General features: G+C 48.5%; 4 protein-coding genes across 4 annotated transcripts; 2 read left to right on the forward strand and 2 right to left on the reverse strand.

Moving 5' to 3' along the window:
• Positions 1-813: 813 nt before the first annotated feature.
• Positions 814-1,338, reverse strand: N7483_006748 (uncharacterized protein; the record flags this gene model as incomplete). Its single annotated transcript, XM_057090185.1, has 2 exons — positions 814-1,247; positions 1,299-1,338. The coding sequence occupies 2 exons, from the start codon at positions 1,336-1,338 to the stop codon at positions 814-816; spliced, it is 474 nt and encodes a 157-aa protein (XP_056944926.1).
• Positions 1,339-3,097: 1,759 nt separating this feature from the next.
• Positions 3,098-5,867, reverse strand: N7483_006749 (uncharacterized protein; the record flags this gene model as incomplete). Its single annotated transcript, XM_057090186.1, has 2 exons — positions 3,098-5,206; positions 5,295-5,867. The coding sequence occupies 2 exons, from the start codon at positions 5,865-5,867 to the stop codon at positions 3,098-3,100; spliced, it is 2,682 nt and encodes an 893-aa protein (XP_056944927.1).
• Positions 5,868-7,679: 1,812 nt separating this feature from the next.
• Positions 7,680-9,151, forward strand: N7483_006750 (aminotransferase-like domain-containing protein; the record flags this gene model as incomplete). The annotated part of the gene is given in 4 exon segments (XM_057090187.1): positions 7,680-8,159; positions 8,247-8,632; positions 8,688-8,937; positions 8,948-9,151. 4 exon segments carry the CDS (start codon positions 7,680-7,682, stop codon positions 9,149-9,151), a joined length of 1,320 nt encoding a protein of 439 aa, XP_056944928.1.
• A 1,960-nt stretch (positions 9,152-11,111) lies between these two features.
• On the forward strand, positions 11,112-14,014 carry N7483_006751 (glycoside hydrolase family 55 protein; the record flags this gene model as incomplete). The annotated part of the gene is made up of 2 exons (XM_057090188.1): positions 11,112-11,349; positions 11,409-14,014. 2 exons carry the CDS (start codon positions 11,112-11,114, stop codon positions 14,012-14,014), a joined length of 2,844 nt encoding a protein of 947 aa, XP_056944929.1.
• Between the last annotated feature and the right edge of the window lie 510 nt (positions 14,015-14,524).

Below are 14,524 nucleotides of genomic sequence, written 5' to 3' on the forward strand. Positions count from 1 at the left end.
GAGGGCAAACCGCAGCAATGGGAAGAATGAATATCATATTTTCATCTTGGTTCGACATGTACTTCTCAAGAAACCAGGTTCGAAAGACTTGAAGTCTGCGCTGAGCCTCACAATGTTGATTCTTGTCGACTTCACTTCCAATTTCCCTAGCTTGTGGTAGAAAATAAAGCGGCTGATCAGGGTTGAATTGTAATGATCACCAGATCCATCTGACAACTTCGGTATTGAAGGGTGGCTTCCCATACTGCCGCAGATAGATTGATCTGAATTCATTGAAAGATTGGTAGGCAGCATAACAAGCCATGTGTATTGATCTTGCCGGGGTTTAGTTCAGCCATTCGAGGTTTTGTATTGAGGTCACTCACATTGAAAAGGTATGTATCAAGAGCTTCATTTAGTTCCGGCGGCTTTGCAGCCCAATCATCAGCTATCGAACCCTCCTCAACTCTAGTAACAAGTATACTTGCTATATTATTCGCGAAGTTATCCAATAGTTCTAGTTGTCCAGTAGTAGGTACAGACCGAAAGTCTCGAGGATATATGACTCTCACTTTCTTTCTGGGTAAGTTTCTTGCAGAATCAACATTCTTCCAAGCGCACAGCACTCGATGAAACAAGTTTAAATCACGGCCTAAAAAGGCAGGGGTATCAAAGGCAGGATACACTTCCTTGCTACCCCATGCGGACAAAATTCCAGAGCTTGGTCGTAGACCAAAGCATCCACTAAGTAGAGCTGAGATCCTTGCACTTCCAGTCGCTAAGAATAACCCTTATGATTAGCAAATTTGCACGACAATCCATAAGAAGTCGTAACTAACTATCAGTCACCAGCGCAAGATCTAACGATTCATATGAAGCGATGGCCGCCGCAACACCGCTACTACTACCTCCTGGGATTTGATAGCCATCAGCTTGTGGATTAACAGGTGCTTGATAATCAACACTTTGCATAGGATGCTCTTGAAGTGCGAAGGCACTCATCGCAAGCTTTCCAACCACCTCCGCGCCCATGGAGATCAAACAGGTCACGGTATCTGCTGTTCGCTGACATGGGGGATATAGCTCGTAATACGGTAGACTTCCAAGTGAGCTTCGTAAGCCTTTTAGGTCAAAAATGTCTTTCACACCTATTCTGACTCCAGCTAGTGGCGCGGTTGATAGAGATGCGTGGATTTTTGAAGGGACGGCATTTCCCAGCGAGCGGTATCTCTCACCAGCAAGACGAAGATCGAGAAATTCCCTACAGACTGTCAGTATCTTTTCAAGGCTGGCTATCGCTCAGTCAAAATAATACTCACTTGTGATCACGAGAGGGCCAGGTAGCTTGGACAAACCCATAGTTGTTGTCACTGTACACCTTTCGTACATTGTGCAATATTCTTTGGATAATACTGTACGGTCCAGGAGATAGCTCTTGAGGTAGATCTGTTTCCGATGTGAAGCAATACCATTCAATTCCCCATTCCTTTCTCAGTATCCGGATATCCAGATCAACTGTGACTTCTGATCTTCTTGTGCCTGTGAATATCACACCAGCAAGAAACTCCTTTCGAAATACATCATCTTGGAGGTATATTGCCCTGGATTCCTGGAGAAAGAGAAGATCTACCCGGTCTCCAGGTTTCACTGCGAACAATGAGACTAAACTGTCAGTGATTTTGATCCCAAGTGACTATTTTCATTATTAGTTCTTGACAACTGCAGTTTATCAAAGGAGTCAAACCTTGGAACCTTACAAGGTCTGTGGAACGTTGGATATAGGTCACTTTGCCGAGCTTGAGCAGAATATATGGGGTTTGCCTCGAGTTGCGGATTCTAAGCCCCTGGTGCACTACCTCCTTTGCAGGCCAAAACCCCCTTCGGCCACAGGCATATCCGAGAGTTAGAGTCAACAACATCAGCAGGAGTGAGACCATCATGAATCTCGGCGATTATTCTTCCAGAGATGGAGTTGAATCTTTGTTAGGAACTTGAAGTCCATGTTCCAGATGACATTACCGCCCGAGTCCAAGGCTGCCCAGCGGGGACAGGGGTATAAGTGGTCAAACATATACGCCTCGTCACAACTGCAACACTTGGAGCGTATCATCTGGGAGGTATCAGGTACCTGTCCTAGTCCTCTTTATTCGGCTTACTAAACTTGGAAATTGTCAACCTTGGGAGTGAGACGAGACTTAGAGAGTGAGGAGGCTGAAGAGGGATACCTCGGTCGAACAGGTGCTCATGTGTAAAGTCAGAATTTGAACTTGGACGGACCAGAAGTATTTTCAAATGTTCGGTAGTATCTTCACCATTGCCAGGGGTCAAATAAGGCGTGCTACTATCGAATGGTTACGATTGTTCGGTGTGACATGTAGAGGCTGTGTTGGTTGAGATCAGAACCACACGCCACAAGATTCATATTCAGACGAAGAGCATCAAAAGAGAAACTTAAATCGAAGATAACGATGATGAGGTGAAGCTGGAAATGAAGTTTGATATGATACGGAACAGATCTATAACTGTACAGTATGGTTGGTTACCAATATGCTCATCTGCTTAGGACCCATGGTTCTTATAAGTGGAATAGGAAGAATCAAAACACCCATAAGAATACAATGAATCTCAATTGTGCAAATATTAGGATCTCTATTTTCTATCAGGCAGTCTCCGGGGGATGAAAATTAAGAGAAAAGAAAAGATTACGAGAAGCAGGGGGAATCCAGCACAGAAAAAAAGTCAAAAAAAAAAAACAAAAAGGAAAGAAAAGACCCGATAGAGACACAATGAACACGGTTCTTCCACCGGAGATGCTGATGCTGATATGCTGATAATTATGATGATGGTGCTGTGCCTTCTCCCATGCTTCTCCAATACATTAAATGGTGGTCGCTTTTGATCTTCCCTGTGCATCACGCCAATTCCAACCCAATGAGTTCATGAAACAGTTATACGCCTATCAACAAACATTCCAAAAAAAAAAGGAGGGAAAGAAAACAAGAAAGGGGAAAAGAAAATCAGAACCATGTATAGTCCAGGATTTTATTGAGTCTAGAAAAGACCACGATGCTGGAAGGATCAAATAAAGGGAAGGAGAGAAGAAAGCAAGAGCGACAAATTAGTGCTTCTTGCCCTTTTCCTTCTTAGGAACTTCCCGAAGGATATCATCAAAGCTCATGTTCGGGTTAAACCGACTGATAGGACGAGCAGGGGGCTCGATAGGGGCGATGCCGGCTGGCAATGGCAAGGCCTCCAGTCCAGGGTAGATGGAGTGGCGATGGGACTCGTTTCGCATACCCGCAGCAGGGGATCGTTGACGAGGAATGGCAGGGGGCGGTGGGGTCAGGCCACCATTGGGCATGTGCATCATACCGGCTTGCTGCTCGGAAGAGGATCCAGTAGAAGACTGCTGAGCAGGGTAAGGAGAAGAGATTGAGGACTCGTTCTCGTCCCATGTATCCTCACCCATAGGGGGCTCGATAAGGGCACCATCCTCAGCCCACTGTTCAGCCAACTGCCAGCAGTGACTGCGGCGGTAGACACCTTCCACACCGTTGATGACCACATCAGAGGGGAGACTAACCACACCCGCGCCACCGGCAACACCAAACCAGCTGCGTGCAGTCTTGGTATCATGCTGGATCCAAGGGGCGCCACCACGAGGAGCAACACAGAGGAAGTACTCAACACCTTCAGTGAATCTAACATCGGGAACATCAACAACCAGCATGGGCAGAGACTGAAGGACAGCGTAGAGGAAGATCCATTGACCGCAGCGCAGATCAGTGATGTCCTCAAGGGTCTTGCCAGCGGCACAACGGCGCTCGAATTGCATAAAGCTTTCAATAAATGTGGTAGGACGCATGCTTTCGCGAGTATAAGAGTCCATCAAAACGGCATTGATGTCGGCGTTCTTCAACTTCTTGCTTCGCAATTTGCCCTCCTTCTTGGGTTCCAAGGGTTTTCGGTGGAGGACCTGCAAAGAGGGGATCTGAGGAATATCGAAGGGGATTGGGGGCGTCACGGGAGGAGTACTACGGTCGTACTCGCTGAGCAATTGTCGGAGCGCACGAATCGTGACGTCCTTGATGTCTGTGGATGTGTTGTCGCCGCCCGAGCCAGACGCGTCGATGGTGCGGGTTGTAAGCGAAGTGCGGTCAACCAAGAGATCGTAAAGGTCAGTGAAATCATGGTAGAGATCCAGGAGAAGTTGGCGGTTCAATCCACTCTCTTCGAACTCGTTCTTCTTGGAGCGAGCCTTGGGTGGCCAGCTGCCGTATTTCTGTCGGTAGAACTGCAGAGTGAAGCGACGGAATTCGAGGAAGCCAGACTTCCAATTCTTGAAGCGAAGCAATTTGCTTTCGACGGAGGTTGTCGAGTTGGCAATACCGGAGAAAACGGATGGGAAATCGAAGTCCTCCAGCTTAGCGTACAAGCCACGCAAACGAGTGTCCAGGTCGATAAAGCCACGCTCAAGGCGCTTCTGAGTGATGGGGTGGATGAAAGTGAACTTCGGGCTTCGAAGTTGCTTGATCTCATCGAGCTTGCCGACACCGTGCGTGAAACCTTCCACGTAGAGGGGGAAGTAACGAAGACGCTCACCGAGCACGATGGCCTCAATTGTCTTCTCCCTACTCTTTCGAACATCTCCCAGGCGTAACTCGTCGCAGTAGTTGCTGAAGCTGGATGTGGCAGTTTCACCGAAATTGGAACCGTCCAGGTTGGTGAACTCAAATCGAGCGAGGAGAACCGCAACATCCATGAAAATGCTGAATAGAGACCCAGATTTCGGGCTTGCAATGAGGGACTGGCCCAGTAGGAAAGCGAAGAGGTTTCGGAAAAGGAGCAGAGTCTCAGTATCCTCCTGGCTCAGTCGACATTGCGGGTTCGACACGTCACTGTTGAGGGGGATGGGCAGGTATAGATGCAGTTCCTGCACATCGTCCGGGCTATCATCAAATGCCATCCGTTGGCTGCCTGAGCTATCATTGTCATTGTCTGCTAACCGGTCCTGCGGGGTCAATGGCGGAGAGATCGGGTTCATAAGAGAGAGCGTGCGGGTAGGCTGCTCTAGGCCTGTTTTGGCATCGGTACCGCGGGCGAGGTAAGTGAGAGAAGGAGATTCGGCAAAGATCGTAGAGTCGACCTTGAATGACGGTGAACGACCGGTATTCTGAGGGAACAAGTAGACAAAGGTATCGCCTTGTTCATTCCACAATTCAGGGACCTTCCAAATCAATCCAGTCAGCGGAAGTTCTTGGCTTTTTTTGGGGTTTTTCTTTGATTTCAATTTCAGGTGTGTTTGCTCATCTTACCTGTTCTCCCCTTGCCAATGGACCAAGATCATATGGCACCTTCTGATCCAACCCCGCGATCCAAGCACTCGGCGTCGAAGGAGCCACTGGCCGCTTATCTATCGAACCGGCTCGCGACCGAGCCCCCATTCCAGGCATCCAACTCCTACGTTTTGATGGCGTGCTCGGGCGGGAGTCTGGTGTGGCACCGGGAATAGCCAAGCCCACCGCACTGGCGGGTCGACTCATTTCCCGACCCCTGCTCTGAGGACGGCCGGATGTGGGAGAGCTGGGTGCACTGCTCGCAAGATCGGAATTCACGGCGAGTAAAGAAGGCGGGGGAGGCAAGCTCTCCAAGTCGAAATCCAGGGGCGCATTGGGGATTGTTCGTGGCTCGGAAGAGAAAGCCGCATTGGGAGTCGAGACATGGCGAGTTGGCCGAGAGCTACTGCGTCGTCGGCGGTCATTTGAGCCATCTGCTGGGTTGGAAGCTGGAGATCCTGGTGAACCAGCGGGGGAATTATGGTCCTTGTGACTCCCCAAGGAGAAGAGAGACGAGATGCGCTTCGCCGATTTAACGGGAGCCGACAACATCGTTTCAGATGTTTGAAGATGGAGGGGGGTAAAGTTTAGGAGTATAAAAGAATCAAGTCGAAATTAACCAAGGCGCAGGGCAAAGAGAAAGAGTGTCAGGCCCTGCGACTCATGGAATGGGGGATGAGAGTTGGGAGGGGAAAACAGGGTTGAGTTCGGGGAATGGATCGGCAGGAGGGCAAGAATGGCAGGGAGAAACCCGTGGGACAACCTTCACAACCTTGGAAGTGTAATAAGGGAATGAAGTCCAATCTACCGAGATAGATAGAAAAAGGGGGGAGAAATTCTAAGAAGAAAAAGCGAGAGGAAATAAAATAGATGCAAAAGATGATACCGGGTTTTTTTTTTTTAATATTTTTTAGTGATTTTTTTTTCTTTTTAGTACATGAAGTTCTTTACGGAGCCTTACCCAAAATACATAATAATAAAAACATGGAATAAAAAAAGGTCAAGGCGTAAAAACAGGCAAAAAACCAGGTGTAAAAACGGAGGAGCTTCGATCCGGTTCCTTTCCATGCCAATAATAGCTCGTTAGGTGCAGGATGGAGGTTCCTTGGGTACAGGTGGATCCTTACAATACCAAAGTCCGAGATGCATAAATAGAACTTGAACTGAATATACATATAGATTACATTGAGAATACTCATATCATTCTAGCATTTGAGTGGAATAAGAGTGATGACAAGGCTGAATTTGATGTACATGGGGTCCATTACCAGTACTTAGACTGCAGTGTTCTATTCATAGCCCACTATACATACTCTGTACAGCCACGAGAAGCACTCGCAGCCAAGGTTAGCCAAGGTTGACTCGTATGCCAGTACCGGTAGCGCCTAATTTATATTGTGGATTAATCTGATTATTAGTTGACCCAATCTCATTTAATACCGGTATGGAGTAAAAGAAGTGGATTTTACTATTAGGAAGTAAGAGATTTAGTGTTCCAAGTGCTAGTTTTACTTAACCACAGTGCCTCCAGGGCTGGAGTGGAACTGGAACTTGAATACTATATAGATCACCTGCCGCAATGCACTATTAGCGACTCCGTACAACTAGTAATATTTAAATGCACGGATGATCACCCACTGGCATTCATAATTTCGCCTCACATAAAAATTACCTCCAATTGAATATGATTTAAATGCCACGCTTGTTGCCGCACTGATCCGAGGCTTGCCCGGTTTTAGCAATGGGGCTGCGCTAGTCATTAGAGGCCCAGAAGTACCCTGAGCATCACTGGTCCAGCAAATCTCAGACTGAGACATATGCCACAATATGATCATTATCCTGGAAGAAGCTTTTCTTTGAAGCTTGAAATATCGGGCATCAATATCTGATCTCATTTAAATCGATCATGATGTCAATTTTTTAGAAAAAAAAAATTATAGTACCAATTTGAAGTATGTGTAGTGCCACCTAGGCAGTGATATATACTAGCATCATCTGGGCACCAATGTATACTAGTTATATTGATTGTATTGCTTCTAGTAGTAGTTGATACAAAAGCCTATATTTTAGGTAGAAATATTCAAAGCAACTAAATAGCATTAAAAAAATATCATATACAAAATATTGTGGCACCGTGACTCAGGCTGTTCCTGGTGCCTGTTTGTGTCCCTGTTTTCCCCTCATAGTTCCGCACTCGCTTCCGCATCTTGCCCGATCTCGGATCCACCAGATGCCCACGGGCGATACGTGGTACTACCTCACGCCGTACCTTACAATAACCCCTGTACGGAGTAATTGAGCTACGAGCTACTACTTGTGCTGTCATCAATTACTATATATTCCGTATCCATACATATTCCCCTCATGGCTGCGCCGACTGACCCTATCGACCTCTTATGCGGTTGGCCGAACCCCGCGCTCCTCCCCGCTCCTGATATCCTCCGCTCCGCCACAGACGTGCTGACCGTTCCTTCCATTGCCAACCCTGCCTTACTCTACGCCCCAGATGAAGGCTGGGAACCATTACGAGTCGATATTGCCAAATGGCTAACCTCCTTCTACCAACCCTGCCACCCCATTTCGCCCCAGCGGATCTGTATCTCCGGTGGCGCAAGTCAGAACCTCGCGTCCGTGTTGCAGGTCTTCACGGACCCGTTGTATACGCGGAATGTCTGGATGGTCGATCCAACATACCACTTGGCTGGCCGCGTGATGGACGATTCCGGTTTCTCGGGTCGAGTGCGTGCCGTACCTGAAGATGACGAAGGGATTGATCTAGATTTCTTGGGGAGTGGGTTACGTGCTGCGGAGGATGAGGCGTTGTCCGTGGGCAATACTGAACCGGTAATTGGACCTCCTAGAAACTGGGGTTGAACCTGGCATGCCATGGCGGAAATATCTCAGCTGACTTAGTACCTCTCTCTGCCTTAGAAAATTAAACCCCCTCGACCCTGGCGCAAGATCTACAAACATATTATCTATGCGGTCCCCACCTTCGCCAATCCCTCGGGCAAGGTTATGTCCCTGCGCCATCGGGAGAGACTTGTTCGATTGGCTCGGAAGTATGATGCGCTACTGGTTACAGACGATGTCTATGATCTTTTACAGTGGCCATCTACCAAGGGCGATGAGAAGACCTCGACCGACCATGCTCTGGTGCCCCGTTTGGTAGATGTGGATCGGTATCTGGACGGCGGCCCCATTGATGAATGGGGCCATACATTAAGCAATGGCAGCTTTAGTAAATTAATTGGGCCAGGAACTCGCACTGGATGGACAGAGGCATCTGAAAAGGTTGCATATGGACTATCACAAGTGTATGTTTTGTTTTTCACTGTATTACACGTGAGTAAGCTGACGTGACAAAAACAGAGGGTCGTCTCGGAGTGGTGGAGCACCTTCCCAACTCTGCGCAGCCATGATCTCGTCATTGATGCAGAGTGACTGGCTGGAGTCTCACATTCGTCATACTCTCTGCACCAGCTATTCCGACCGATACCATTTACTGGCGGACGCCATCAAAGAGCACTTAGTGCCCCTCGGCGTCACCCTGCCGGCCGCCTCAACGCCGGTGGCTGGCGGGTACTTCATCTGGGTTACCCTGCCAGCTCCACTGTCCGCGGTAGACGTAGCGAAGCGGGCCCCAAACGGATGAGAACTTGCGCTTAGCGCCTGGCAATCTATTTCAGGTGGCGGAGGGTAATCTCCAGACAACGAGTGCTCGTTTCACTAATAATCTTCGCCTCTGTTTTGCGTGGGAAGAGCCGTGTCACCTGACGGAGGGAATACGTAGACTTGCGCGTGTTGTGGAGCGAATGGCTTCTGAGTCATTATGATCAAGATGAGTCTTGCAGATTCCTATTCATAGAATTGAAAGACAGCTACAACCGATGCACGGCAATTGGGTGTTGGCCCTGTTGGGTGTCTTGGGTGGACGGTCCGTGCCGGGTAAAGGACGCGTGGCATTGGGGCAAACATATTACATATACCCAGCTGGATATTCTGGTTGCCTAGTTAAAATTTATACATTTTCAAAGGCTGAATCCAAATTCATAAAAATGGACTCTGTATCATGAAGGTGTCGTAGTGGGACAAAAACGTGTGGATGCTTGTGGGAACCTGTCGTTTATTCTTCATTGGGCAATTAAGACCGGTAAGTTACCACGTATGAAAGATTTCTCCCTGGCAACAGATGATGAAGATAAAACGTGTCAATCTGCTCCACGTCCACACAGTCGATGGATCTGATCGACATGCAAGGTCTGCGAGGTTCGCGAGGTTCGTAGATGGCAGGTCAGAACAGCATGAAAAAGGAAGAATGAAGTCGTAATCATATGCATAATACAGGAGTACTCTGTATAACAAGAGCTCCCTACTGACTTTCCAAGACTTTCAAGCTTGTGCAGCTTGTGCTTGTGCAGATGCAGGGGAATACATATGGCAGGTATTCCGTAATCTCCAGTAAAACCACTAAACACGTAGTGCCAGTCATCGCCTCAGGGGTAAAGCTTGGCCACCAAGCCACCGGCTCTAAAATCCTTCCATGGATTCTAGCCCTCCCACTTGTAAAATGAGTCCTTGTGTTATGATCATGAAATTGACTCCGTCATCAAGAATCTCCCATCGTCCCCGCGTCCAGGAATGTTCATCCATAACACCCGCACCCCTGACAACCAAACAATCAGGAAGGATACGCGCTTTCTCGTGAACTCACTGATCGCTCTTAGGCCATACCAGTACCAAGAGACTGCCGAGAATGGTGGGCCATCTCCTGACGTAGAACATCCCGTCTTCCCCGTTCCCCATACAGGTGTTCTGGTTGTTCTTTGAGTATCACCACAAGGGGCGGCTCCACCACGGTTGGCCTCACATACCAGGGAAAATAGGGACTCTTGTCCCACCCATAGCAGTGTTAGACCAAGGGAATAATAACCCCCTGGAAAAGGCTATCGTGGCTCATAATCCCTTCCATGCGACGGGAAAAATCCCAAAAATCCAGGAATGTGCCCAGGTGCGATCCGGCATACCCTGTTTGGGATCGGAGCAGGGTATATTAGCAACGTAGAGTCCTGACTCAAATCATTTGGGAATCTTTTGTCACTTTCTCATTTGCAAGTGTTCTGTATCCTCAGAAGAATATTGAATATTCTATAGTCCCAGCGACCAATTGAATAGTGCATACTAATTCGAGTGCACTCTCGAGTCCATCCAAGCCACAAATCACAACTCCATCCTAGTTGAACTAGGTACTTTGGTCTCAACCTGCTACAACCGAGCTCAGTGATTTGCTGTTCTAGCGTTTCAGTTCCTGATTATCACACGTTTCAAGGGTGCGCCAGGCCCTTGGTGGGGCTGTGTGATTGGTGGGTGTTGAACTACACAGGAGCGCCGGCGCGTGCGATAGGCGGAGTGGAAGAAACTCAGGGTCGCTGCAGGGACCAACTCATTAGGGTATGTTTTATATGGTTTTCAATTTTTTGATTTGATTTCCAAGGGGATTAGGGTCAGAGTGAAGGAGACTTACATCCTGGAGTTGGGAATTTCCTCATTCACTCTCTTTTGTCCTTTTTTCATTCACTTTGGAAGTATACAGCCTGGTGCTGCCTTCACATTCAATCGTTCTGTGAACAGTCCACTTTATACATCTTTTCATTCTTTTTCAATTCTTCATTCTTTTTTTTACCAAACAATTTTGAGACATCTTCAGTACTGGTTACTGAACAGTTTCATTTTTAGGGGTCCAATCCATCTGATCTCAAACTTCCGCTGCTGGTCCAGCGATCCAAGGGCTTCAAGATGGCCAAATTTCAATCCTCGATCATGCTTTTCCTTGCGCATATTATTTTGCTTCTCAGTCTGCCAATTGCCCTGGTCGGCGCTATCCCTGTGAGCTCGGCCTCCAATGGATTGGAAGTTTCAAAGCGGGCCACATCCAGTTATTGGATGGCCAATATTAAGCGCCAGGGTGTCGCTCCTTTCAACACCAATGCAGACTACCAGGTTTTCCGCAATGTCAAGGATTTTGGCGCTAAGGGTCAGTCCTAAAACCATTCGACAATGGTGACAATGACTTATATGCTAATGGTTACATAGGTGATGGCTCTACCGATGATACTGCTGCCATCAACAAGGCTATCTCTTCTGGTGACCGATGCGGAAAGGGCTGCGACTCATCTACTACTACGCCCGCTATCGTCTACTTCCCACCGGGTACCTATGTGGTCTCCAAGCCCATCGTTCAGTACTACTACACGCAGATTGTCGGTGATGCCGTCAATCTTCCAGTTATCAAGGCCGCTGCCGCATTCACCGGCATGGCTGTGATTGATTCCGACCCATATGAAGATGATGGTTCTAACTGGTATACCAACCAAAACAACTTTTTCCGCGCTATTCGAAACCTGGTCATTGATTTGACTGCCATGCCCAAGGGCTCTGGTGCTGGTATTCACTGGCAAGTTGGTCAGGCCACCAGCTTGCAGAATATCCGTTTCGAGATGGTCAAGGGTGGTGGATCCGCGAACAAGCAAGAGGGTATCTTTATGGACAATGGCTCTGGTGGCTTCATGTCTGATCTGACCTTCAATGGTGGTAACTACGGCATGTTCTTGGGCAACCAGCAGTTCACTACTCGCAACTTGACCTTCAATGACTGCAACACTGCCATCTTCATGAACTGGAACTGGGCTTGGACCTTCAAGTCCGTCAACATCAACAACTGTGAAGTCGGCTTGAACATGTCCACTTCGCCTTCTAACCAGACCGTAGGCTCTGTTCTGATGCTCGACAGCACCCTCACCAACACTCCTACTGGTATCGTCACTGCGTGGACCAAGAAGAGTATCCCCATCGGTGGTGGTACTCTGGTCTTGGAGAATGTGGACTTCTCTGGCTCTAAGGTTGCCGTCGCTGGTATTGATGGCAACACCATCCTGACTGGCGGGTCTGTCATCGAGAAATTCGTGCAAGGAAACACTTACACCCCATCCTCCAGCCTCAGCAAGCGTGCCGTCGAGGACGACGAGGAAGTTGTTACTATCATTGAGACTGTTATCAAGACCATCGAGGCTTGCCCTGCCACATATGGTTCTTCAGAGAGCACTCTTGCTGCCCACGTCGGGGAGACCAGCACCGGAGCCACTCCTGCCTTCCCCACCGGTGCAGGCACTGGCGATCGCTCTATCATTGCCGTCCCCACTTACTCTGTTCCGGACTTTGATAGCAGCTGGCTGTCTGAGATTCTGAGCGGCACCGGCGATTTTGAAACTCCCGTCGCTAACTCCGAGCCTACCACCACCGAGGAACTTACCCTCGTTCCCTCTAGTGCGACTGGCGAGGTTGAGACTACCTCTACTCCTGCCGCCACTGCAACTGAAGTCAAGGTTACACCCACTGCATCGAGCACTCACGCTGCTAACTCTGGATCTGGCTCCAGTGGCAGCACTGGTACCTGTGGTGCCGATCAGGCTGTCAAGTCTGCCCGCACCCAGTCTACTATCAAGACCTCCAGCATGCCCTCTGATCTCCTGGTTGATGGAGCTGTCTTCGAAAAGTCCAAGCCCCTCTACGAGTCTTACCCTGCTTCTTCCTTTGTCAGCGTCAAGTCTGCTGGCGCCAAGGGTGATGGCAGCACCGATGATACCGCGATTATTCAGAAGGTCCTCGACAGTGCAACAACCGATCAGATCGTGTACTTTGATCACGGAGCGTACGTGATTACCGATACCATCAAGATTCCCAAGGACATCAAGATCACTGGTGAAATCTGGCCCATGATCATGGCACACGGTAGCAAGTTCGCCGATGAGAGCAACCCTATCCCCGCTCTCCAGGTCGGTGAAAAGGGAGAATCCGGTTCTGTCGAGATGAGCGACCTTGTCATCATGACCAAGGGCTCCGCGCCCGGTGCTATCCTCATGGAATGGAACGTCGCCGCCTCCTCGCAGGGTTCCGCCGGTATGTGGGACGTCCATTTCCGTATCGGTGGTGCTGCTGGCTCTGGTCTCCAGGGCAATGTCTGCCCCAAGACTCCATCCGTCAAGACGACACCCAAGTCCGAGTGCATGGCTGCTTTCATGCTCCTGCATGTTACAGAGAAGGCTAGTGCCTACCTTGAGAACACCTGGATGTGGACTGCCGACCACGACCTCGACCTTGCCGCTCACGCCCAGATCAATGTGTACACTGGTCGTGGTATCCTCATCGAATCACAGGGCCCTGTCTGGTTGTGGGGTACTGCATCAGAGCACCACCAGTTGTACAACTACCAAGTCTCAAGTGCGCAGAACGTCTTCATGGGTCTTATTCAGACCGAGACTCCCTACTACCAGTCCAACCCCACAGCTCTTACACCTTTCACTCCTCAAGCGAAGAAGTGGAATGATCCTGACTTCTCCACCTGCACCACAGCCAAATGCCGCAAGTCATGGGGTCTCCGCGTTCTCAACTCTTCTGATACATTCATCTACGGCGCCGGTTTGTACAGTTTCTTCGAGAACTACGCACAGACTTGTCTCGATCCAGAGGATTGCCAGGAGAATATCGTTGAGGTTGACTGTTCTGATGTGCAGATCTATGGCTTGACCACCAAGGCTTCTGTTAACATGATAACCTCTACCGGTGGAGAGAGTCTGGTTCCTGAACTTCCAAACCAGAGTGTTTATGGTTCGACTATTGCCTTCTTCGAGCAGACCTCCTAGACCACGGTCTAGTTAGACTTATGATTTGTCTTGCTATGATCGGTATCTAGACTCTGAATTTACTGTTCTTCATGTTCGTTAATTTTATCTTTTTCTTCTTTATCCTTGCATGTTCATGCTTCCAGTCTGTGTTCCCTTGAACACCAGACTTTATTTTTCTTCTTCTTTATCTTAGATTCCCGTGGGTTTCTTTCCCTTCGATGCTTATATCAAACTAGAAGCATATGATTCCGTATTCAAGGGTTCAAACTGGACTTAGTTATGCCGACACTACTAATAGATACGTGATCGAGCAATGATAAAAACTCACTTTCATCCAAGCCTCCTATACATCTGTATATGCGTAAATCCTATCTAGATTATCTTCTTTCAAGTACCACAAAACGCTATAAAAGCAAAAAATTAAAATCCTGCGGCCGTTCTCTAGCCAACAGAATCCAAGAAGCAACCCCCTCATCCTCCAAATTCCACCAAGTCTCCAAGAAAGAAAGAACCCTCGCGCGATCCAAC

Source organism: Penicillium malachiteum (genome assembly GCF_028827825.1).
Source record: "Penicillium malachiteum strain IBT 17515 chromosome Unknown utg000003l:1.0-4950554.0:1.0-4952489.0, whole genome shotgun sequence".
NCBI classification, from domain to species: domain Eukaryota; kingdom Fungi; phylum Ascomycota; class Eurotiomycetes; order Eurotiales; family Aspergillaceae; genus Penicillium; species Penicillium malachiteum.